Source organism: Nymphalis io, chromosome 17, assembly GCF_905147045.1.
Source record: "Nymphalis io chromosome 17, ilAglIoxx1.1, whole genome shotgun sequence".
Classification (NCBI taxonomy): Eukaryota; Metazoa; Arthropoda; class Insecta; order Lepidoptera; family Nymphalidae; genus Nymphalis; species Nymphalis io.
The window spans coordinates 9,005,602-9,029,079 of NC_065904.1; the positions used below are offsets into that span (position 1 = coordinate 9,005,602).

The 23,478-nt window shown below is 34.2% G+C and overlaps 2 protein-coding genes across 4 annotated transcripts; one reads left to right on the top strand and one right to left on the bottom strand.

Annotated features, from left to right (window-relative positions):
* Nucleotides 1-259: 259 nt before the first annotated feature.
* LOC126774791 ((2R)-3-sulfolactate dehydrogenase (NADP(+))-like) lies at nucleotides 260-8,103 on the bottom strand. 2 transcript variants are annotated; one of them, XM_050496347.1, is made up of 9 exons: nucleotides 7,951-8,103; nucleotides 5,745-5,900; nucleotides 4,588-4,776; nucleotides 3,832-3,947; nucleotides 3,482-3,580; nucleotides 2,996-3,082; nucleotides 1,944-2,052; nucleotides 1,648-1,805; nucleotides 260-486 (listed from the first exon to the last, which is right to left on the bottom strand). In XM_050496347.1, the coding sequence occupies exons 2-9, from the start codon at nucleotides 5,893-5,895 to the stop codon at nucleotides 322-324; spliced, it is 1,074 nt and encodes a 357-aa protein (XP_050352304.1). In that variant the 5' UTR covers nucleotides 5,896-5,900; nucleotides 7,951-8,103; the 3' UTR covers nucleotides 260-321. The 2 variants fall into 2 exon arrangements, with proteins under 2 accessions (XP_050352304.1, XP_050352305.1); XM_050496348.1 differs by lacking the exon at nucleotides 7,951-8,103 and adding an exon at nucleotides 6,293-6,387.
* A 3,108-nt stretch (nucleotides 8,104-11,211) lies between these two features.
* On the top strand, nucleotides 11,212-22,758 carry LOC126774790 (uncharacterized oxidoreductase YjmC). 2 transcript variants are annotated; one of them, XM_050496346.1, is made up of 9 exons: nucleotides 11,212-11,355; nucleotides 13,599-13,756; nucleotides 14,263-14,451; nucleotides 17,195-17,310; nucleotides 19,246-19,344; nucleotides 19,770-19,856; nucleotides 20,841-20,949; nucleotides 21,255-21,415; nucleotides 22,184-22,758. In XM_050496346.1, exons 2-9 carry the CDS (start codon nucleotides 13,606-13,608, stop codon nucleotides 22,346-22,348), a joined length of 1,077 nt encoding a protein of 358 aa, XP_050352303.1. In that variant the 5' UTR covers nucleotides 11,212-11,355; nucleotides 13,599-13,605; the 3' UTR covers nucleotides 22,349-22,758. The 2 variants fall into 2 exon arrangements, with proteins under 2 accessions (XP_050352303.1, XP_050352302.1); XM_050496345.1 differs by lacking the exon at nucleotides 11,212-11,355 and adding an exon at nucleotides 13,156-13,173.
* The last annotated feature ends 720 nt before the right edge of the window (nucleotides 22,759-23,478 follow it).

Consider the following 23,478-nt stretch of genomic DNA (forward strand, 5'->3'; position numbering starts at 1 on the left):
TTCACTCCCTTTCCTCTAAATGTTTACAGATAAGCAATCTAAAGTGTTTAAATAAAAAAGGATTTATGTAGAGGAATATAATTTATTAAGCAAAAGTAGTCAAAACATTGGCCATACGAAGCCATGACTATTGAAAAACATTGCATTATTTAAAAAGACATAACATAATCGTGGTTTGTATACATATTAATTACGGTAGGTTGAAAATCTTTTTTCATTTTTTTTTTTATATAGACAGTACTAACGAAATGAAAATCAATTTGTACTGATTAGTGTTATGTCGCTTTATCATCAATACCTTAGGTTTATGCTTTATTTTAACTATTGTCCATAAACTTCCAAAGGTCGAATACCAATTCTCTCTGCCATTCGCTTATAAGAGTCCACTTGAGGTTGAGGATAAATTATTGTTCCTCTTTTTATTGTAGCGTCAGCGTTAGCCTTTTCTTTATCACCTGGAGCTAACACTGGGAGAGAAGGATCAACCTGAAAAACGTTATATTCATTTGTACTGAGAATACATATATAGATATACATATAATATACTTCACCAATGTTATGCTATGGAATAACACAATAAATTAAACCAATTTTCGCATTGCCTTCTGTTGATGACGTATTATGTAAATTAAAAAAAAACTAAATTAAACCACAACATCGTATTATTATTTTTTCTAAAAACCAAATTACGTATTATTATGTTATATAATTATCCGCAAACACCAGGAAATCGATGTTCAAGGTTCAGCCAAGCCAGCCAGTAATTCGTTAAATAATTCCGTTTTTAAAACAATTTAACAATTCAACATGGAAACATTGTCTTTGAAACCTTTACAATTGAAGTCACGTCATTTCGCGGATGTAGAAATGAAAAGACATGTTTAAGTATGTCTTGAACCGAAGCCAAAAGAAAGTTGACATTTATCATATTTTAATTTTACTTTGGCAAACGGTTTCATGTAACAGGACATGTTTAAGTCGTTAACCTACATTTATAATTTACTTTGTTTGTTTAATAATACTATTTACTGGTGGTAAGGCTTTGTACAAGCTCGTCTGGGTAGGTACCACCCACTCATCAGATATTCTACCGCAAAACAGCAGTACTTGGTGTGTTCCGGTTTGAAGGGTCACAAAGGTCATCACATCTTAGTTCCCAAGGTTGGTGGCGCATTGGCGATGCAAGCGATGGTTAACATTTCTTACAATGACAATGTCTATAGGCGTTGGTGACCACTTACCATGTGCTCGTCCGCCTGCCTATAATATAAAAAGGTCACTTTTTCTATGAATGTTTTCTACGTTAATTAAGATTTGTAACACTCCAGCTAAATCGCGACCTAAGAGTAAATTTTAATTCTTGAAGCACCTTAAAAAATTACAGAATCAAACATTTATTAGAATTATATAATATTGATGTACCTATGTATTATACAATATATATCAACTTGATAGAAATTCCCAAGGTTGGTGGCGCATTGGCGTTGCAAACGATTAGTAAATATTTCTTACACGGTCAATGCTTATGGCTGGTGGTAACCTCTAATGACATTTTCCAGTCTGTCTACTAATTATGAATAAATATAAAAAACGGCTTACATACATACAAAACTATCATATATGTACCCATATACAATAATTACTGACCGGCTCCATATTCCTCCAGTGCTGGAGACAGTCCGCTATTCTCTCTTCGAAGCCTGGCGCGAAGCACCCCGGGTCTATAGCCACGAAGCACTGCCCGAGGTTTGGGGATTCGGTCTGGTTGTAAGTCCATAGTGGGACGTTGTGAGTAGCCCGGGAACCTAATTTTAAATAACGATTTTTTTACTCTAATCTGTCAAAAGTTAATAATCCAAAAACAAAAGTAAATAAAAATTGCGCCTTTCACATCTTGCAATAATTTTAAATATCAACTATTACAACCTATCTTTACAACTTACCAGAAAGTCCACTACAGAAGACTTCTACCATTGCACTGAGACCAAATCCTTTATAACCACTTGTCTTTTCAAAACCACCCAAAGGTAGAAGTCGACCTGTGTTAAACGCCTGTAAAATATTATAGCAATGTGTTTTTAAATGTCTTTGCTAAACTTATAAAATAAAGATTTAAAAAATATTATACTTATTTCATTCATAAGTTACTGTCTATATTTATACCACAATATCGTCAGAATGCAGGACTTCTGCATCTATCTAAATTATATCACTTAGGCAGTTACACTTTTGTAATTATGTCACGTAATCATAACTTATATTCTAATCAATTTGTTTTTTTAGCTGCATTGACTGGAAGAAATTTGCACTTGTGCATAATTTGTGCAAATATATGAAAAAAATACTGAATTTATGTTGCTAGCCCCTGACAACGGTACATGCAATAATATCAACATGTCGGTCAAAATAAAAAATACCCGTAATCACGGTTAAAACCCGTGTCACTTATAAATATGTATAACATACATCGGAAAAATGAATAGGTGTATGTAGATTATACTATAATATTTCGAAAGCGAAAAGAAAGTCAAAAAGCTCAAATCACGGGTCGGGCCATTAAAAAGTTAATGGTTTTTAGCTCGATAACTTCCAAGTAGAAGCCGATGAATCTGGAAATCGGTAGTATTTAAACTACAGTAACTCGGAAAGCACGAAAAGCTGGTCGCGCAGTCCCATCGGATTATAAGAGTGAGAAAGTAGAGAGTGCGTCTGTATTCGCACACTGTATTCACACGTCCCGCGCAGTTTGCTAGTCTTTTGAGGATGAACGCCATCGCCGTCGTCTAAATCGGTCAGAATGCAAAGTCCTTTTTACTTCTGGATTAACTAATCAACTCCATCATAGTTAACTAAAATTCTGAGTTTTCATTACAATGACTCATCTACCTGGTTGTCTGGTAAAATCGCTCCTTTACCGATAATTATTTATTGGATTGCAATTAATAATATATAAATATTTAAAAAATAATAATATGAAATATATATTTAAGGTTACCACTTGCGCATTCGTAGTTGTCTTGCCATCTGGTCCTAAAGCCCAACCTTCTGGTATTGGTTCTCCTTTATGGATTTGAACTTCAACCTAAAAATAAAATTTTGCTTTTGAAAAAACTGTTTATTATTTTGTTATTGGAGCATCACGCAAAAGCTACTAAACCAGTTTTCGTGAAACTTTTGTGATTAAAAACTCTTGATTAGACCTAAAAACTACTATGTTTTCAATCACTGTAGGACCTCAAGAATCGGAATAAATACGAAATAAGTGATTAATGAAATAAACTAAAATATACTAGGAATCTACATAAATTTAGAAAGCTCAGAAATATTATATTTTATGAGTGATATTAATGGAAACCTGACCTTTTATCTAAATATGATAGATTTGATTGATCGATCAACATTTCTCCCAATATCAATGCCAAATGGTATAAGACAGAATTTTTTTCCTCAAATTTGACCAATCAAAAGGTTGGATTTATACCTTTCCCATGGCAGCTGTGGTTGTGGCCATATCGACGACGATAGAATCGCCTCCCGTCGCTGGTGCAGCCATTGCGATTGGGTTAGTTCCATTTGCACTCTAATAAAGAAAATCATAAACATATACAGCATTTCCTACAAATGTTGTTTCGAGGACGAACAGTTGAAAAATGTTTTGTCTTCTTGTTTCGATTTTGAAATTAATAATGAAAGAAAAAGTCAAAATAGATTTTAACTAAACACCCGCTTAAAAACGTTTACGAGTTAAGCCTTTAAAGTATAGCACGTAATTTATTTGTACGTTTTACTTATCTTGTAATTAATTTTACGTTTATTGCTAAATCGTTTTACCTTTTTAGCTCTCGTTGGCACCATAATTGCTGCAGAGTTAGTAAAAGACATGCCAATAAGGCCCTCTTTCTCTGCTTTCAACGCCCAGTATCCAGCCATACCGTAATGATTACAACCTACCATTAAAATAAATCATTGTTATCAATCAAATGACCCGACACGGTGTACAAAAGCATCCCTTTATGATAACGAAAAGGTTTACATTAAAGGATTACATCTAGTGCATTAAGTGTCGTTTTTGTTTGTTTTTGTTTTAAGTTTCAAGTGTGTAAATATATGAATGGATCGCGATGATAAGCATAAGTAAAATAAAATGTAAATATTCTGTGAGTATATCATATCATATTATATACTTAACCATTATCAATTACTTTATATATATATTTATAGAATAGGCAGGCAGACGAGCATATGGTCACCAACGCCCATAGACATTACCATTGTAAGAAATGTTAACCATCGCTTAAATCACCAATGCGCCACCAACCTTGGGAACTAAGATGTTATGTCCCTGTTTTTGTAATTACACTGACTCACTCACTCTTCCAACCGGAACAGTGTAATTACGGTAGAATATTTGATGAGTGGGTGGTCAGCTTATACAAAGCCCTACCACCTGTAAGCTAGCCGTTGTCTGCAACGAATAAACTATTTGATTCCACGGATTCCACCTCATTTTGTGTACACTAGAGAGCATCAGGTTATTAGCAACTGTCTTTAACTCAAAACAGTAACCACTTCATCAAACATGCTTACGTTTAACGGCGACCCATCCAACGCCACATTCTTTGGCCTTATTAATTGCCAGATCCATGCAGAAATTACCGACCGTAGCACCAAGTCCATCACATCCATCGACCCAAGCTGTCGCTATTGTTTCCTTTAGTATAACTGGCTTCGCTTTAGCATTACATACTCCAGATTTGAGGTCATTTATATACAATTCTGAAATATAAATAAAAAATATATCACTACCTAGTGTGTTGAAGATAGTGTGTTTTTAAAACGGCCAACACATCTTGCAATCAGAGGCAGTATCCGGGCAGCGGTGGAAAGCACCCTATGTCACTTCCAACTTTATCACTGCAGGAGTGACGTGTAGTTATATTATTAATGTGTTTAAAGACACCGATTTTATCTCCTCTATCTTACTCTAAATCACGATTTTTTTATATAATAGGAAGGCGGAAGGCATATGGGCCACCTGATGGTAAGTGGTCACCAACGCCCATAGACATTGGCATTATAAGAATGTCAACCATCGCTTACATAGCCATTGCGCCACCAACCTTGAGAACTAAGATGTTATATCCCTTGCGCCTGTAATTACACTGGCTCACTCACCCTTCAAACCGGAACACAACAATACCAAGTACTGCTGTTTTGCGGTAGAATATCTGATGAGTGGGTGGTACCTATCTAGGCGACCTAGCACAAAGTCCTACCACCAGAAAACTAAAAAAGTTGTCATTTTGCACACTTCAGAATCTCGATAGATGAAAAAATTATAATAAATATACTTTGTCTGTGGACGGGCAAATGGGCCACCAGATGGTACGTGGTGACCGTGGTGCACATACCAATACACATAGACGATTAAGAAAACCTTCGTTTTCTAGTAAAAAGGTTCCACCAGTGAGTGACTGATACAAGGTACATTTATACCCCGTTTCTCATTGGCAAAACTGGGATACTCATATATAAGTAAATTTATATTTTATGAAGCATTTATATTTAATAATATTAAACTAACATACATCATATAATATAATAACGATTTGAGTTATACGATTTTTAGCTTACTACTCTCCAAAATATAAGATAAAAATGTATTATCTTATATTTTGGAGAGTAGTAAGCTAAAAATCTTGTTCACTTGTTTTCTTAAAATATAGTATAGCTTAAAATATTACCAAGCCTATTTAATCCATGACTGAAATGCCCAACAGTATCCGCATGAAGAAGTAAATCAGCATGAGCCTCCGCCTCTGTCAAGGGCGCTCCTGCCGCCACCAGACTGTCCACCATGAACCGTTTGACCTCTTTCACTTCCACTTCCGGCATGATCACTATTAACAATAATCGAAATAATAACATCCAGAAAATGTATTACAGCTGGACAAATATTCTCCATTTATGGAATTCGTTTGTAATTTATCCACTACCCACGTCTTGAAAGCGACTAGGTGGATGTACATGTACGATTGTGTGGTTTCCTCGCATGGTGCATGAAATTATTTATTATTACCTCAAAATACATGAAAAACTGTTTATGGTTGGCATATAATTTAAACAACAATTCTCTTAATCCACGTCGTATATATTCAGACGAGAGATACTCGGATATCTCGTCTGAATATATTTCATTACATAGGTACTTGAAAATTAAGATCTTTTGTTTATCTTAATTGAAAAAAAGCATAAATAATTGATTGTACAAACAACGCTAATAAGAACGTACCGCCTGTTATTCAACCTTCGGCACTAGCTGCAGACAAACTGATTCTTAGAACAAATAGCTTACCTCTTATATCTTATCTTCACAAACAGACGGTAAAATTCGGTTTCTTTACAAAAACTTTTTTCAATTATTTTTTCTAGTTTAGCATTGAAATTCTTTGTAATGGACATTTGAAAATCGTTGCGGTTGATTTATAATAATTACAAAATTCGTAATTAACTTTTTTCTGCTAATATCACTAAGATTACTAAGCTTAACGACTGAACTACTAACAAATTTATATTCAAATATACCGACATAATAAGGCAACAATTACACAGCCTTTATATATATTCAAAATAATGAGGTATTACTAAATAATAATAGTCGAGATGGCCTAGTGGTAAGAACGCGTGAATCTTAACCGATGAACGTAAGTTCAAACCCGGGCAAGTACCTCTGAATTTTCATGTGCTTGATTTCTGTTTATAATTCATCTCATGCTTTTCGGTGAAGGAAAACATCGTGAGGAAACCTGCATGTGTCTAATTTCATCGAAATTCTGCCACATGTGTATTCCACAACCCGCATTGGAGCAGCGTGGTGGAATAAGCTCCAAACCTTCTCCTCAAAAAGGGAGAGGAAGCTTAGCCCAGCAGTGGGACATTTACAGGCTGTTACTCTTACTGTTAAATAATAATTATGATATACTCAATTGTTTGTACCCCACAAATATGCCCAAAAACTTTTATCGTTTAGGCAGTTTTGAATGAGTACTTAATATGTATTTGAATTACATATTGTTTGAATGATATATTACTTTTTATAGTTACCGTAACCGTACCGTAACAGCCTGTGAATGTCCCACTGCTGGGCTAAAGGCCTCCTCTCCTCTTTTTGAGGAGAAGGTTTGGAGCTTATTCCACCACGCTGCTCCAATGCGGGTTGGTGGAATACACATGTGGCAGAATTTCAGTGAAATTAGACACATGCAGGTTTCCTCACGATGTTTTCCTTCACCGTAAAGCACGAGATGAATTATAATCACAAATTAAGCACATGAAAATTCAGTGGTGCTTGCCCGGGTTTGAACCCACGATCATCGGTTAAGATTCACATGTTCTTACCACTGGGCCATCTCGGCTCTTTATAGTTACCTACTAGTAAACTCTCTTCGAGATCGCTTCTATATTAAACATATTTAATTAAAACAATTTACTAAGACTGTGATAAAATATATAATTAAATTCTTATCAAATTGTCTAGTGAAAATTAGTTTAATTAAGATAAAATAATTTTACACACAGTTGTTCATTTGCGTAATAAATAACAAAGACAAAAGAGAGAAATATTTCGAATTATTTATATCGAAATAAACAACTCTTTTGTTCATTTTTCAAAAAAGTTAAGATACACCCATTGAGTTACAGTAAAATGTACTTAATTAAGGCTAAGTAATCGGAAATGCTGATGTTTGATTATTTAATGATAAACTTAGCAACAAATGTGTAAATTAAGCCAAGCATAGGTAGTGCAGGACGGTAGTGTTAGTTGATCGGAATCTTACAACTGTACTGTTCTTACTGAGAGACCATTGGTCACCGTGGTTGAATCATACTGGTGAAATGCGTAACACAAGCATTTCTTTGTAAAATATTAAACAGTAATGTAATACTTACAATATTCGAGAACACAATCAGCGTAATTAGAGACTTTATTATTAATTAATTAAAGATTTCATCACCATTTTTATTGCTGGGGGTTCAACACGTAAAATACACCAACGTTATATGATTAACAAACAACTTGAACAACCGCAGTCTCGTAAAACAACAAGGGAACTCTTTAATCGTTGAACTTTTATGTTACAACTTGATAAACTCAACTGGTATATAATTCATAGCAATAAAAGTATATAACAAAAATTAAGTTATAAAATATTTTTAATATTTTATTGGCACAAAGAACGGGCTTAATTTTTGTAGATAGACAGTCAATTACTCCAAATGATGGTAAGAGGTCACCACCGTTGATAGACGTTTGTACTGTAAGAAATTAAGAAATATTAACTAACAATGTCAATGTACATGTACCTAATCTATAAGTACTAATATTATTAAGAGCAATATTGACATATACAACACAATTTTTGAGTTTACAAAGAGTAAGAATGATATATATAAAACTATATGTTTTCTGATATTCTAAGCGAAAAATGAATTCCGCAACAAAATATTCCACTTTATTTGGTCGGTCGTTTACAGATACTATGTTTTTACAACTCTTTATCCGCTGTTATCACAGTAGAGTAATGTTATAATACCTTATTTTGATACTAAAATATAAATATTTAAAAATTGTATATTTTTTTTATCACCTTCTTCTCATTACTTTGAAGTCCATACAATATGACATCTTAAAGATAAGGACATATCCAGATCCGCGGAGGCTTAAACCAGCCCTCCGGTCAAAGACCGGTATCTCCCCACTCCTCCCCTCCCCATGCTACTTTTAACTAACTACTTTACCCATTTTTAACTGCCTCGTTGGTCTAGTGGCTTGATGTAAAGCCGCAGACCCGGAAGTCCTGGGTTCAATTCCCAGGTCGGGCCAATAAAAAGTTATTGGGTTTTTCTGTCAGAAAATTCTCACTAGCAGCCCGGAGTCTGGAAGTTGGAAATGAGCTTACTCCCGTGCTTCGGAAAGCACGTAAAGCCGTTGGTCTTGCGCCTGAACTCTTTCCGGTAGTGTCGGATTGCCGTCCCATCGGAATATTAGAGTTAGGGAATAGAGAGTGCACCTGTGTTTGCGCACACACTTGTGCACTGTAATATCTCCTGCGTAGTTGGCTAATCTCTCTTGAGATTGGCCGCCGTGGCCGAAATCGGTCTGAAGTACATTATTATTATAAATATATATAAGTTCGACAGGCTCTAAGAATCAGATTTGTTATTTAGTTTCCGCCCGCGGCTTTGCCCACGTGTCAGGAGATAAGGGGAAGTACCCTTTGACCCTTCAACAACGTGTATGGAAAATTTCATAATGGTCGGTTAAGTAATTAAGAAGTGAAAAAGCTATGTTGCTAAATTTAATAAGTATGATGCTATTTGACGTAATCACCATCAAATTTGATGCCGTAGATGAGCCTTCCTATTATTGAGTATTTGACTCCCGAGATTACGGGAGATTACTATAACTACAATACATATACTTTTATTACTACTATACTTACTATTATACTTTTTAATGTATATTTTTTTCCTATTGGTTTATAGTTTCGTACCCCTCGGTTTATAGTTTGGCATTAGATTCTTGGGCTAGATGGTCTCAAAAAATACCGTCTTATGGTGAATGTCAAACAAACTTTTTTTCTAAATGTGAAAAACACATCTTCGTTAAATTCATCTACATTGTTTGCTTAAAAAATATTTTGGAACAGGAATGTTGATTTAAGCTTTTTTTTTAGTATTTAAATAAACTATATTTAATACATATATCTTCGTTTTCCGGTTTGAAGGGTGCGTGAGGTGAAGGGAGGATGGTTAATATTTCTTACAGTACCATAATGTCTATAAGCGGTGATGAAAAGTGACTAATGTTTGTCTATTTTAAATAATTATATGATATATATTTAATAATAAACTACTTATACCACCTGTGTTGTTGAACTATTGAACTACGGGTTGTTGAATAATGTCACGAAATTTTAGTAGCGGTGGTTCCTACTACTCGCTGTATGTATGTAATACTAGTTTAGTTATTAATAAAATATTATAATTATAACTTTTAATAAAAAAATGTGACTAAATTTATGAATATGCATAAACTTTCCCTCACACCCTTAACGTCTCCAATTTTAAAAACAATGAACATAGAATAAAACATTTAGATCGCCTAAATTAAAAAAAATAAAAACGAATACAATGACATCTAAATATCAGTGAGTATATATTATATTAATTCTTAAATCATCTTAATAGCTTAATACCATGTCACTTTTATTCTGCTGAAAGCTAGTGACATCTAGCGAGTTTGCACGAAACAACCTAGTACCCAGTGCTGCCCGACTGTCAATCTAAATCCTTCGGCTTTGTCCAGTCAGTCTTGTTTTTCATTTATCTATATATTTTATTTATAGTTTTTATGATAAATAATATTTTAATCAATTTTATAATATGTCAAAATTAAATCAAACTATCTAACATAATTTTTTCCTTTGTGTTTAAAATTTAATAACTACAGATAATTCTTAGCAAACATAGACTATCACTTCTTAGCTAAGAAAGTCACTTACATATTTGTTTAGTAAATGGCTGCATTTTAATGTGTCATATTACCGTTTTATTTGATAAATAAACAACACATTACATTTCATTTATCGATTTTTATTGTCAAAAAAAACAAGTTGCTGTTGCAATTGTGTCTTTGTTCACTAGTAATATATATATATATATATATATATATATATATATATATATATATATATATATATATATATATTATTTTGTAGCTAAAATAAAACGTGTTGTCGCTTATTACTTATGTATTACTAATTATATATTTAATGTTAAAACCTATTAATACATCCAAATATCTGTGGTCATTGAAATTAACTTAATTGACGAATCTAATCAAAAAATATATTTGTTGAATCTTTTTTTTATTTTACTGCAATTTATATATTAACAATATAAATTGATCAAACATAAAAATAATGAAGTCTTTGAACATTGTGCATATTTAATAATACCTAATAACTATAAGGAAAGTTAAAATATTTGCAATTATCAATTATTATTACTAATTCTATAATCTATTCCACTCACGTTATCGGTCATTGCAGCCATCCGTTCAATATAATGAATATTATATACAAAACAATAAAGTAACTACTCATTAAAATTACATTCACCTTGTGAGTATCTAATCAAATGTCTAACGTAATTTTACCGGTCACCCAGAGCCCAGAGCGCAGTTTGTCACACAAAGGTCTGTAAAGTACACGTGTCACAGTGACATTATTTTTAAAATATATTATCTGTATCGTGTAACTTGTTTACAAGCCTTGTTTTGTTTTAATTTCGGTAAGTATTTTTTAACATTGGAAAAAATGTTTTAGGTTACAAGATTAATTTGAAACAATTTTAAGAAATAAAGTTAAATGTTTAGTATCCTGCTAACTTTAGCTGGAGTTTCGGGAAAAAACTATCGTGAACAAATCTATACCAAATAATATTACACTTTTTCATGTTTAAAAATCGCATGTTCGATATTTGAAATAAAATATTTTAGTGGATATAAATTAAAATAATCCACTATTGGCCCATTGGAAATAAGAATTATTGATAGCATTTTATATGCATATGATAAATTATTTTGCTTTTTACATCTGAAGGTTATTTAGCGGGAAGTATTGGCATTTCCTTAACTTACATTATTATAATATAGGTACAATATTGATGTATATTTATTTACTTTATTACGCCCTCGACTTGGTTTACATATTAGTACTAGAATTGAATAAGTCTAAGATTGGAATATATGTTCTCAAATACATTCCTTTGTAAACCGAAAATAATCGACGATGAACTTATTATATATAATACGTGTATAATCAAAGGGATACATATTATATATTATTATTTACTTCTATAATAACAATCATAGAATACTAATTTGATTATATAGTACTAATTTGAGTGTATAGTTATGTATAGTCTACTCACATTACGTGTATTAGCCGGTTGACTTGTTATTTATGAGAAGTAGGAAATATCTAGCATAGACAATTGATATGTAATTATCCCCGCATTGGACCAGCGTGAATTAAAGTACCTATATCCTCCTTAATAAGAGGGCTATGCCCAGCAGTGAGAATTCCAATTTTTAAAGCATGAAATAGACTGAGGCGATCGATTCCTGTCAAGTGTGATAGTATAGTATCATAACTAATATATATAAGTTGCCCGCGGCTGTGCCCCGTGTGAGGATAGGAGAGGGGATGCTAGATAGTCTGTTATCTTTTTTGTATCGTAAGGAACAACACGTATGCAAAATTTCATGATGATCTGACGAGACATTCAGATAAAAGCGTAAAAAATAAATAAACTTCCGCGTATATAATATTAGTTAGAAATACAGAAAATAAATACGTAATTAAAAAATATACTATAAATAAACGAAAATTACGGAAAAAACTATGTGTCGCGTGATGAGGAACAGCTAGTATTTTTATATAAAATATACGTACCCACTGGTTAGAACATATCAGGTGTTGTTTTATAATCAACTGAATACTCGAATCCACTGAATTTTGATATGCTTAATTAAGTTTATCTTTTATTTCCCTGCTTCTCGAACGGAGAAGAGGCTAATGCCTCTTTTTGAATTGAACATTTACATGCCGTTATTTTATTTAAAACATATCGAAAAATTATAATTTAGCGATGAACTAAAACGAATTATAATTTTTTCAGAATTTTCCATATGTATGTACCTATATACTAAGTACAAATTACAGCAAGTACTTTAATAAACTACTTTAAGCTGTTGATAAATATTCTAATTATAAACTATTTAAAAAAAAGATAAGCTCACCTTAAATTTCGCACTTCAAAATGTTACCTTCGCTTGTATCAGCAGACAGCAGTTAGATATAATAAACAACCGAATCAAACTTTGAAATTAAAACCAAAAGAATAAAATGTAATACTATTATAATTTAGTTTTGTCTACTTAATATAATATTTAACATATTTTTGAAATGACATTATTGTGAACAAAAATGTGGGTAGACTATAAAAGTATGTCATGTAAATAACTTTCTCAAGTTTATTCGTTTCAACTAAACAATTACAGTTGAAACAATAATAAACGGTTCCATATTATCTCGTGACACTATAGTACGTAAAAATATAATTATACATACAATTAATGTATAATGTTAGATATCATACCGTAAAACAACAGTAATCGGTTTTGTATTTCGGTTTGAAGGGTGAGTGAGCCAGTGTAATTACAGGCACAAGGGACATAACATTTTGGTTCCCAGGGTTGGTGGCGCATTGGCGTTGTAAGCTATGGTTAACATTTTTTACAATGCCAATGACTATGTAGCGCAGTTGCTCGTCCGCCTACCTATATATATAATAACGTATAAAAAATAGTGATGATTAGACCATAGACCACAAGTTCCACAATTACTCTAAAAATTAAAAAAAAAAATTATATAAATGGTAATGTTTATTACTGATTATAGTAATCCTCCTTAAATGTTCAATATTTAAACAGACAATTTTGTGCAATAAATAAAATTATTTAATTTCAGTACCGCAATGGGCAAGGTAGCGACAGCAGATGCTCTTAGATTTATGACGGATTGCTTAAAAGCCGTCGGAGCTGCAGCTAAAGCAGCACAGCAGCAGGCTGAGCTGCTCATTGAGGCGGATAGAGTGGGACATCCAAGCCATGGACTTAACAGATTGGGTACCGAAACCTATTATTTTTTAAATTATTCATTTATATTTTGTCTTCTATATCTTTAGGATTTTATACATTATATTCTGTCCATTACATTGTTTTTTTCGGCGTTTCGATAAGAGTTGAGTTACGCGCGAGCTTAGCGCGCCATCCTATGTCGACTGTACTAGTTACCTTCATCATACTTTGATTGCCCGCTAGTTTTTGCGCGCGCCAGCGCCTTTGCGCGCGTGTTTTCAGTACAGTGCCTGTATTTGCACACACTTGTGCACTATAATATGTCACGCGCTACCTAGTCTACAATGAGCCGGCGTGTCCGAAATCGGTCAGCAGGCACATCGTATATTGAAGATACGCCTTGAATTAAAAACAACGTTACAACTATCATTCTAAATAACTTATAAAATTTTTGACCTTTGACATTGATATTAACACATTAATTAATTCAAAATTTTAAATAAATAAATGATAATTGTTTGTTATTTTAATATTTATGTATGTTGTAATTTTAGAATTTTACGTCAACGATATCATATCCGGAGCATGCAAACCAAACAATCAGCCAAAGATTTTGAAAGAAAATGCATCGACAGCGTGGGTGGACGCCAACAATGTGCTAGGAGCTACCGTGAGCCACTTCGCGATGGATGTAGCTATAAACAAGGCGAAACAAACCGGCGTTGGATGGGTGACCGTAAAAGGTGAGCAAAATTAGTGGAACTTTAATCGTGACCTGCTTTTTTTACGGTTTTTGGTTTATGGTAAATTCGCTTTGTGCAAAACCGGCTGGGTAGAACCGGCTGGGACCACTCTTTTATCACGTTTTCTACCAACTAAAAGCAATACTTACTATTGTTGTGTTGTACGGCGAGTTAGCCAATGTAACTAAAGGCGCAAAGGACACGATATCTTACTTCACAAGGTTGGTAGCACACTGGTGATGCCATGGATGGTTAACATTTGTTGTAACCACTTAACATTAAGTGGCTCGTCTGCCCGTCTGCCTAAATATAATATAAAATAAGCAGATGAGAAAATTAATCATATTCTGATTGTTTGCATTGATTGCAATAATTCATTTGCTATATTGTTATCTTCGCCGAAAGACTATATATTGTAGATAGGTAACAGCCTGTGAATGTCCCACTGCTTCGCTAAGGCCTCCTCTCCCTTTTTGAGGAGAAGGTTTGGAGCTTATTCCACCACACCGCTTCAATGCGGTTTGGTGGAATGCACATGTGGCAGAATTTCAGTGAAATTAAATACATGCAGGTTTCTTTACGACGTTTTCCTTCACCGTAAAGCAAAATTCAGTGGTGCTTGCCCGGGCTCGAACCCACGATCATCGATAAAGATTCACGCGTTCTTGCCTCTCGGCTGTTATGTATATTATAGATACGCGTCCAAAACTGCCATAGGCAACACCCTGTGTCGAGTATGTTTTCTATCAAGGTATTCTCCCGTAAAAAGTACGTATAGTTTGATTCTGAACTTAAACTTTTTCCGGTCGTGTTGTACCCATCGTATTGGATGCTGGGGGAACTAGACATATGTGCTCTCTCGTTTTTACTTTTCCACTGTTATATGTTCCGCACAGTTTGTTATTATTTCATTCCTGGAGAATATTGTCATCATTAATAAGAATGTACTTCCCTTGTATAACATTCGCTCCTTCTAAATACGCGGTCAGATAAAACAGAGGTTGCCTGGAAGAGATCACTATAAGTGAGGCCGCCTTTTTTTTTTATAGAATAGGAAGGCGGACGAGCATATGGGCCACCTGATGGTAAGTGGTCACCAACGCTCTTAGACATTGGCATTGTAAGAAATGTCAACCATCGCTTACATATCCAATGCGCCACCAACCTTGGGAACTAAGATTTTATGTCCCTTGTGCCTGTAATTACACTGGCTCAATCACCCTTCAAACCGTAACACAACAATACCAAGTACTGCTGTTTTGCGGTAGGATATCTGATGAATGGGTGGTACCTACCCAGACGAGCTTGCACAAAGCCCTACCACCAGTAAGAGCCTTTGCATATTATATGTTCTACTTGCTATTATATGCTACTAAATGTTTGTAACGCGTGTGCAATAAAGTATTAATGAATAAATAAATAAATAAAACCTTTACCAGAAGGACAGTTTTCGATTACTTAACATTAAATTGCTGTCACAATAATATAATACAATGTTTTCCTCGTAACTGCTATTAAATTACCCGATTATATAGAATTATATCTAGGTCTGTTATTATGGCATTGTGTGTTTCATTTCTCGCAATCATGTAACTATTTAAATTATCCTCAATCAAATGTGATCCTATTATTACCGTTTGTATAATCTACATTAGCAATACAATCGAATGGAACGTTGATTACCAAAACAGTTATTTCGAGTATCAACCGGAAATTAAAAATGATTTGAATTAAGAACAAAAAAAACTAGTAATAATATCCTGGGACATTTTTTCACACACGGCCATTTGATCCAAAATTAAGCTTGTACAGTGCTTGTACTATGGAAACCAGACAACTGATATAATACATATACTATTTTTCTTTTGCAAATACAAAAATTATATAGATAATTACACCCAGACTCAGGACAAACAGACATGTTCGTCAACTTTTTAAACAGGCGCTTATTCCACCACGCTGCTTCATGTGACAGATTTTAATCGGACACATGTGGGTTTCCTCACGATGTTTTCCTTCATCGCCGAATACATCTCACAAATAAAGCACATGAAAATTCAGGGCTTGAACTCACAATCTTAGGTTAAGATCACGTGTTTTGGACATAGCGCCGTCTCGGCTCATTATGAAAAATGACGATAAAAATCATACAAAGCTAATTTTAATGAACATAAGCGGTAATAAAGTGATTGTAGCTGTAAATATTTACGATTGGCGATAACGCGGAAAGAAATTACCACTTAACATTATTGCTTTTACCAGAGTATTTTAATTATGTGTGGATAGATAGAGACTATTCCAAACACGGGAGGATTAAAGATAAATAAACCACTTTGACATGGAATTAACGCGATATCTTTGGTCTGAGGCCTTGAAATATCTATTATATTTATTACTGATTCGTGAAAAAATAGCTGTTTTAATGGCGGCGAAATTGCTTTTGGGAATAAAATTAAATCGGAATAGTATATTAATATATATGTTACATAAAACGGTTTGTAGTGGGCAATATAGCAAAATTATTAGCAAATCGTATGGAATATGTAAATCTAAGGTTACATAAACCCGTTCTTCGATTGGAATGAGATACTCTTTTATTGTTCCCAAACCACTCACATATAAAATAAATACAGAAACCGGAACACAGCAATATAAAATTTTATATTTTTTAAGTATTATTATAGACCAGGGAGTAACTAACTTTCCTTAAGTTCAACTGTACTGCATGTACAATTGTTACCAGGTTCAAATCACAACGGCATGGCTGGCTACTGGTCTAAGAAAGCCGCAGACAAGGGTTTTATCGGGATGGCGTTCACAAACACGTCGCCGCTACTCGCCCCCACGAGAAGTAAAAAGGTGAGACGGTGAATTGTCTTAAATATTATTTATGACTACCATTTTCAGAAATTGAATTATATGTGCTATCTAAGTATATAATAAGCTGTAATTACACCAAGTTTTATTATAAATCCAATAAATAAATATAATATGTAAATTAAACAAACATAGTGAGACGAAGTAGGACTGTTGTACCCATAAAAAACGACATAAAATTATTAACAATAAAGCAAACCACAGAGTTTTTACAAATAAATATATTATGTAAATTAAAAAATAAATTAGTAGGTTTTTTTTATAGAGTAGGAAGGCGGACGAGCATATGGGCCACCTGATGGTAAGTGGTCACCAGCGCCCATAGACATTGTCATTGTAAGAAATGTTAACCATCGCTTACATAACCAATGCGCCACCAAATTTGAGAACTAAGATGTTATGTCCCTTGTGCCTGTAATTACACTGGCTCACTCACCCTTCAAACCGGAACACAAGTATACCAAGTACTGCTGTTTTGCGGTAGAATATCTGATGAGTGGGTGGTACCTACCCAGACGAGCTTGCACAAAGCTCTACCACCAGTAAAATGTACACATTATTTTGGAAATGGGTTTTGAGAATTTGATTCATTGGACTTACAAGGTCTCGGAATAAAATCAAAGCTACAATGCAAAAGTGAGTTTGTTTGTTACGCTTCAGGTCATAACTACTGAACCGATCATTATGAAATTTACTTATTGAATTTTGTTTAAGTTATACAACGGAACTAGAATACAACGAATTATAAATTCACTTTATGATAGCAGTAGTTCGAAGTATACTAGATAACGCTAAGGCTAACTCAAACAGGACAATTGATTTAAACAAAGATACACAACTATATTATATAATAAACTTAACACGGCTTAAATTTGATGAGATTTAATCATAAAATTCTTTTTATTGTGTAACTGCTGTAATGAAAAAACTGCATACACTTTACCTCTTAGAAAATATTTATAAGAGTCGTTTTACATAAATAGTGGATTATTTTTATCATATAATAAGAAGGAAGGGAGGAGTAAGGATAAATAAACCTTAAATTTATTTATTTCTTGTATTTTACTAATAATACTGCTATATTATGCACTACACACAGTTCTTAATTAAAACATAAGTTTAATATTTTTTTTTATAGAATAGGAAGGCGGACAGGCATATGGTCCACCTGATGGTAAGTGGTCACCCATAGACATTGGCATTGTAAGAAATGTTAACCATCGCTTACATCGATAATGCGCCCACCAACCTTGGGAACTAAGATGTTATGTCCCTTGTGCCTGTAATTACACTGGCTCACACACCCTTCAAACCGGAACACAACAATACCAAGTACTGCTGTTTTGCGGTAGAATATCTGATGACTGGGTGGTACCTACCCAGACGAGCTTGCACAAAGATCTACCTATATATAAAGAACATACATAAAGAACTACATTTTTTGACAAACATTGCATAGAAGACAATTATATTACTGTAAAATAAAAATTAAAAAGGCAACAGAATTTAATAATTGACTTAATCAATTAACAAATACTAGATCTATATCTTAAAACAAAAATAAATAAAAATGATTTAAAAATAAGAGTTACATTTGACAAATAAATATAGTGTAAAATAATTTAGTGCTTGCAACATTGGCAAGATCCAAAAAGGTGGACCACCGAGAATTAGTTTTTACGGTTTACAATAACAAGTAATAATAAAAAATCTGAGTAGATATTATACATCAGTATGTACGAAAACATGAAGTTACACATGCTTAGAAACCCTTCAAACTATACATATATATAGCTTATAATTATAGTACTATACCAATGCAATTGCAGAAATGTAGAACAAACGATGATGGTACCCAGGCGGGTCAGCAAAACCCTACAACCCATAATATGTAACCGACATAATTTACTTTTTCAGGCAGCCTTAGGAACAAATCCTCTATCAGTAGCTGCTCCGGGATCAGACAGAGAAACTTTTTATTTGGATATGGCAACAACGGCCGTTGCTGTTGGGAAGGTAAGTACTTTTTATATTTAGATTTATGGTTGGTCTCTGTAAGTCCTATAAACTATTTTTTTTTTTAAATAGGGATTTCATATGAAGTTTACCTAACAAATTGCTAAGCCATCTGCACATTTAATTGGTTTTGGTTTTTACTATTTTTGGGAGTAGTAAAAACCAAAACAAATTAACTCTAAAAGGGCCTAAGGGACATAATATCTTAGTTGGTTGATATTTCTTATAAAGACAATGTTGTTGACAATGGGCTGTTCTAACCATCAGGAGGCAGATTTGTCAGTTTGCCTATATATTACAAATAAAAAAAATTATGTTTCCCAAGTTTCCATGTACCTACATAAGGTAGCATGTGCATGTTCCATATTTTATGTCTATTGCAATTTCATTTATTTTCATTTATTCTTTCTTTTGTATATTTTCAGATAGAAATGCAAATGCGTAAAGGCGAACCACTGCCAAAAGGTTGGGCCCAAGACCCCGATGGTAAAGGGACGCAAGACGCTGAGCTGGTACGTACCGTTCTCAATTTTAATAACATTATATAATTATTATTATTAACGAATCTACTATCACAGTTTTGTTCTATAAAATCTCAACCGCAAATATTGAAAACCGACTTACGGTTTTATTCGAAGTTGATGCGTCTAACTTTTTGAAGGTTATATAGATAGTACAGTACAGTACAGTAACAGCCTGTTAATGTCCCACTGCTGGGCTAAGGCCTCCTCTCCCTTTTGAGGAGAAGGTTTGGAGCTTATTCCACCACGCTGCTCCAATGCGGGTTGGTAGAATACACATGTGGCAGAATTTCAATGAAATTAGACACATGTAGGTTTCCTCACGATGTTTTCCTTCACCGTTAAGCACGAGATGAATTATAAACACAAATTAAGCACATGAAAATTCAGTGGTGCTTGCCCGGGTTTGAACCCACGATCATCGGTTAAGATTCACGCGTTCTTACCACTAGGCCATCTCGACATATATAGATAGAATGTGGCTAATTTCATTGTCATTAATTGGGTTCAAACCCGGGCAAGCGCCACTGAATTTTCATGTGCTTAATTCGTGATTATAATTCATCTCGTGCTTTACGGTGAACATCGTGAGGAAACCTGCATGTGTCCAATTACACTTAAATCCTGCCACATGTGTATTCCACCAACCCGCACTGGAGCAGCGTGGTGGAATAAGCCCCAAACCTTCTCAAAAAGGGAGAGGAGGCCTTTAGCCCAGCAACGGGACATTCACAGGCTGTTACGAATTAATTGCCTTACTTGTTAACGTTGCTTAGCGACTGTTTAGTTAAACTATGATTGCTTTCTTTCTGTCATTATCGATTTGACATTCGAAAGATGAAGAAAGCATTATTTAATCACCTGCTAAACAATGTTTATTATGGCCGTAAGTCTATTGTTAATTAGTCGATTACTTAAGACTTTTTTAAAGATATTACACTAATATTCATAATTAATATATTTGTCTTATTAAAGGCTTTCAAGACGGGCTGCTTAATGCCACTCGGTGGAGGAGAAGATACGTCTGGATACAAGGGATACGGACTCGCAGCTATGGTAGAACTGTTTTGTGGAATATCATCAGGTATACAAAGTATAATTCTTCTATTTTGTATAGGTAAACATTAAAGAAAAATATTTCTAAGTATTATTGAGAAGAGCATATTGATACCACCCACGCATCATATATTCTAGCACCAAACAGCATTACTTGTTGTGTGTCGGTTTGAATGGAGATAGAGCCAGTTTAGCTACAGGCACAAGGGACATAACATCTTAGTTCCCGAAGTATGTGGCGCATTGGTAATGCACGATCGTTAATATTTCTGTCAGATATCAGGGAGCCCACCAAAAAAAAAAACAATTACCGTTTAAACTGCTTATTTTCAGGTTCGAACTACGGACACAAGATTCGCTCGTGGTCCCACAGCGGGGAAGGTGGTCCAGCTAACTTGGGCCATTGTTTCATAGCTGTGGACCCGGAAAACTTCGCTCCAGGTTTCGGTGACAGATTAACAGAATGTATGCGACATTGGAGAGGATTAGAACCGGTAAGATATTTTACTAACAGAAAAATTATAACTGGAAACTTGAACACCTTATAATAATAATATATTTATGGTACTCAAGTCTTCAAACTTTTTCGGTGTAATATCTTCTATGTTCATTAATTTCATTCAAATTTGCGCAAGACATGCTGCCATGTTCAACTACTCTTTTTAATATTTATAAAATATTCTGAACGCGGTTAATCCAGCGTGTATTTGGGGAAGAATAGGTGTTAGGTACCCTTCGTTTCAGTAGACAACCCTTACCGATGTGTATGCAAAATTGAATGATGTTCGATTGAGTATTTGACGTGAAAGCTTAAGAAACAAACAAACTCACTTTCAAATTTATAATATTAATTAGAATGTATAGATTAAAAAACGGTCAATAGTCGATACTATTGGAAGTTTTAAAATTCCCACTAAAACAATCTATTCTGGAGTTCATTTACAGACTAAGGATTTTCGTTTTAAGTTTTCCTGTAAAAAATGAAGCTCGATAATACTAAATAAAAACGAGGCTCACTAGTGTTAGGAATATGTAAATCATTAAAAACTAGTAAATTGTCTATGGTTCATTTTAATATCTATGATTAGTACAGACAGAACGCCACAAGACTACGTGTGAGTAGGGGATATGCCGCACAGGTACCTCTAACATAATTAACACGTAAATAGTGAATAAATAAATAACATAAGACAGTTATGACAGTACTACTAGTTTCTGAGACAATAATTAATTGTAATAATTCATTTTATTTTTCATTTCAGGCAGATACAAGCCTGCCAGTGTTAGCGCCAGGTGACAAAGAGAAAAAAGCATCACAACTTACAGATTCAAGCGGAACTGTTTCCTATGTGAAACAGCAACTGGATTCCAGTGCGGCTCTCGCTAAGAAACTGTCAGTTAAGCCGATGAAAGTTATAGAGAAATGAAATGCAAATGCAATAGTTGAAGCAACCGCTGTTGGCAAATTAGAATAATATATTTTACAATAAATTGTTGGGAACATATATAGTAACTATTTATATATTGTAAAAAAATATTGCTTATGTTATAATCTGTTTATACTGTACCTTAATATGCATGTTGTGGCCGTCTTTAAAAGTCGCACATTTTATGTAAGTTGAATGTGTTTGTTTTTTTTTTATTACATGTAAAAGTGTGGTGACTGCTGATGGTCCTTAATAAAATAAAATATTGTATTGTTATGCATAATAAGGTCCATTTGGTTTGCATGTCTAATTAAACCTTTATCGAACTACATGTTGAAGATTTGAGTGATATTCTAGATTTTTCTTCATGGTTTTACTTTAGTGTATAGTGTAAATAAAATATACGAACTTTTGTTAAAAAATATTCTTATTACAGAAAATAAATGTTATTTACCTTTTTTCAAAAATATTGTACTTATTTATCCATGTTTTAATAAGCTGTGCTATAGTAGAATTGAGTGGATATGTTATTTAATTACTATTACAATTTACTCCTGTCCCACTGTACCTCAGATACGGACCGTGCAAGACTGCTAGCTGTATCTGAAAAAGAGTCAGGCCACTGGCTTCAGGCTCTCCCTTCTAAAAGTCTGGGGAGAGTACTCGATCGGGCAACGACAGGCATCGCCTTATGTCTTCGTTTAGGTTTAAAGGTGTGCGAGCCTCACACATGTACCTGTGGTACCCGGGTGGTATTTTTTTTTTTTTTTTATATCGCCGGGAGGGCAAATGACTCTACTCCACCTGATGGTAAGTGGTAGTAGAGTCCAAACGCGACTGTTCGCGATGGAATTGATGTCACAGTTAGGCGGTGACATCGAGAACCAGCTCGCGTAGACTTAAGAAGGAAGGGGGAAGCAGGAATTAGAGAGAATAATTCCTCAGAGCACTCGCCGTGATACAGTCGATAGAAAGCGCTCAGTGCTGCTATCTCACGACGCAATCGTAAAGGTTCAAGGGTGTTTGTGACCTTTACGTCGCCAATAATGCGTACGGCACGTCGCTGCAACCGGTCCAAGGCCTCAAGTAGGTACTTAGCGGAGCCATCCCAAAGGTGCGAGCAATATTCC

Coding starts and splice junctions, on each gene's coding strand:
- LOC126774791 (XM_050496347.1), bottom strand. CDS start 5,895: ATGCCGGAAGTGGAAGTGAAAGAGGTCAAACGGTTCATGGTGGACAGT. Junction 3,948..4,587: donor TGGATGGGTCGCCGTTAAAC/GTAAGCATGTTT, acceptor TTTTAATGGTAG/GTTGTAATCATTACGGTATG. Junction 1,806..1,943: donor CTTCTGTAGTGGACTTTCTG/GTAAGTTGTAAA, acceptor ATTTAAAATTAG/GTTCCCGGGCTACTCACAAC.
- LOC126774790 (XM_050496346.1), top strand. CDS start 13,606: ATGGGCAAGGTAGCGACAGCAGATGCTCTTAGATTTATGACGGATTGC. Junction 17,311..19,245: donor CCCCCACGAGAAGTAAAAAG/GTGAGACGGTGA, acceptor TTACTTTTTCAG/GCAGCCTTAGGAACAAATCC. Junction 19,345..19,769: donor CGGCCGTTGCTGTTGGGAAG/GTAAGTACTTTT, acceptor GTATATTTTCAG/ATAGAAATGCAAATGCGTAA.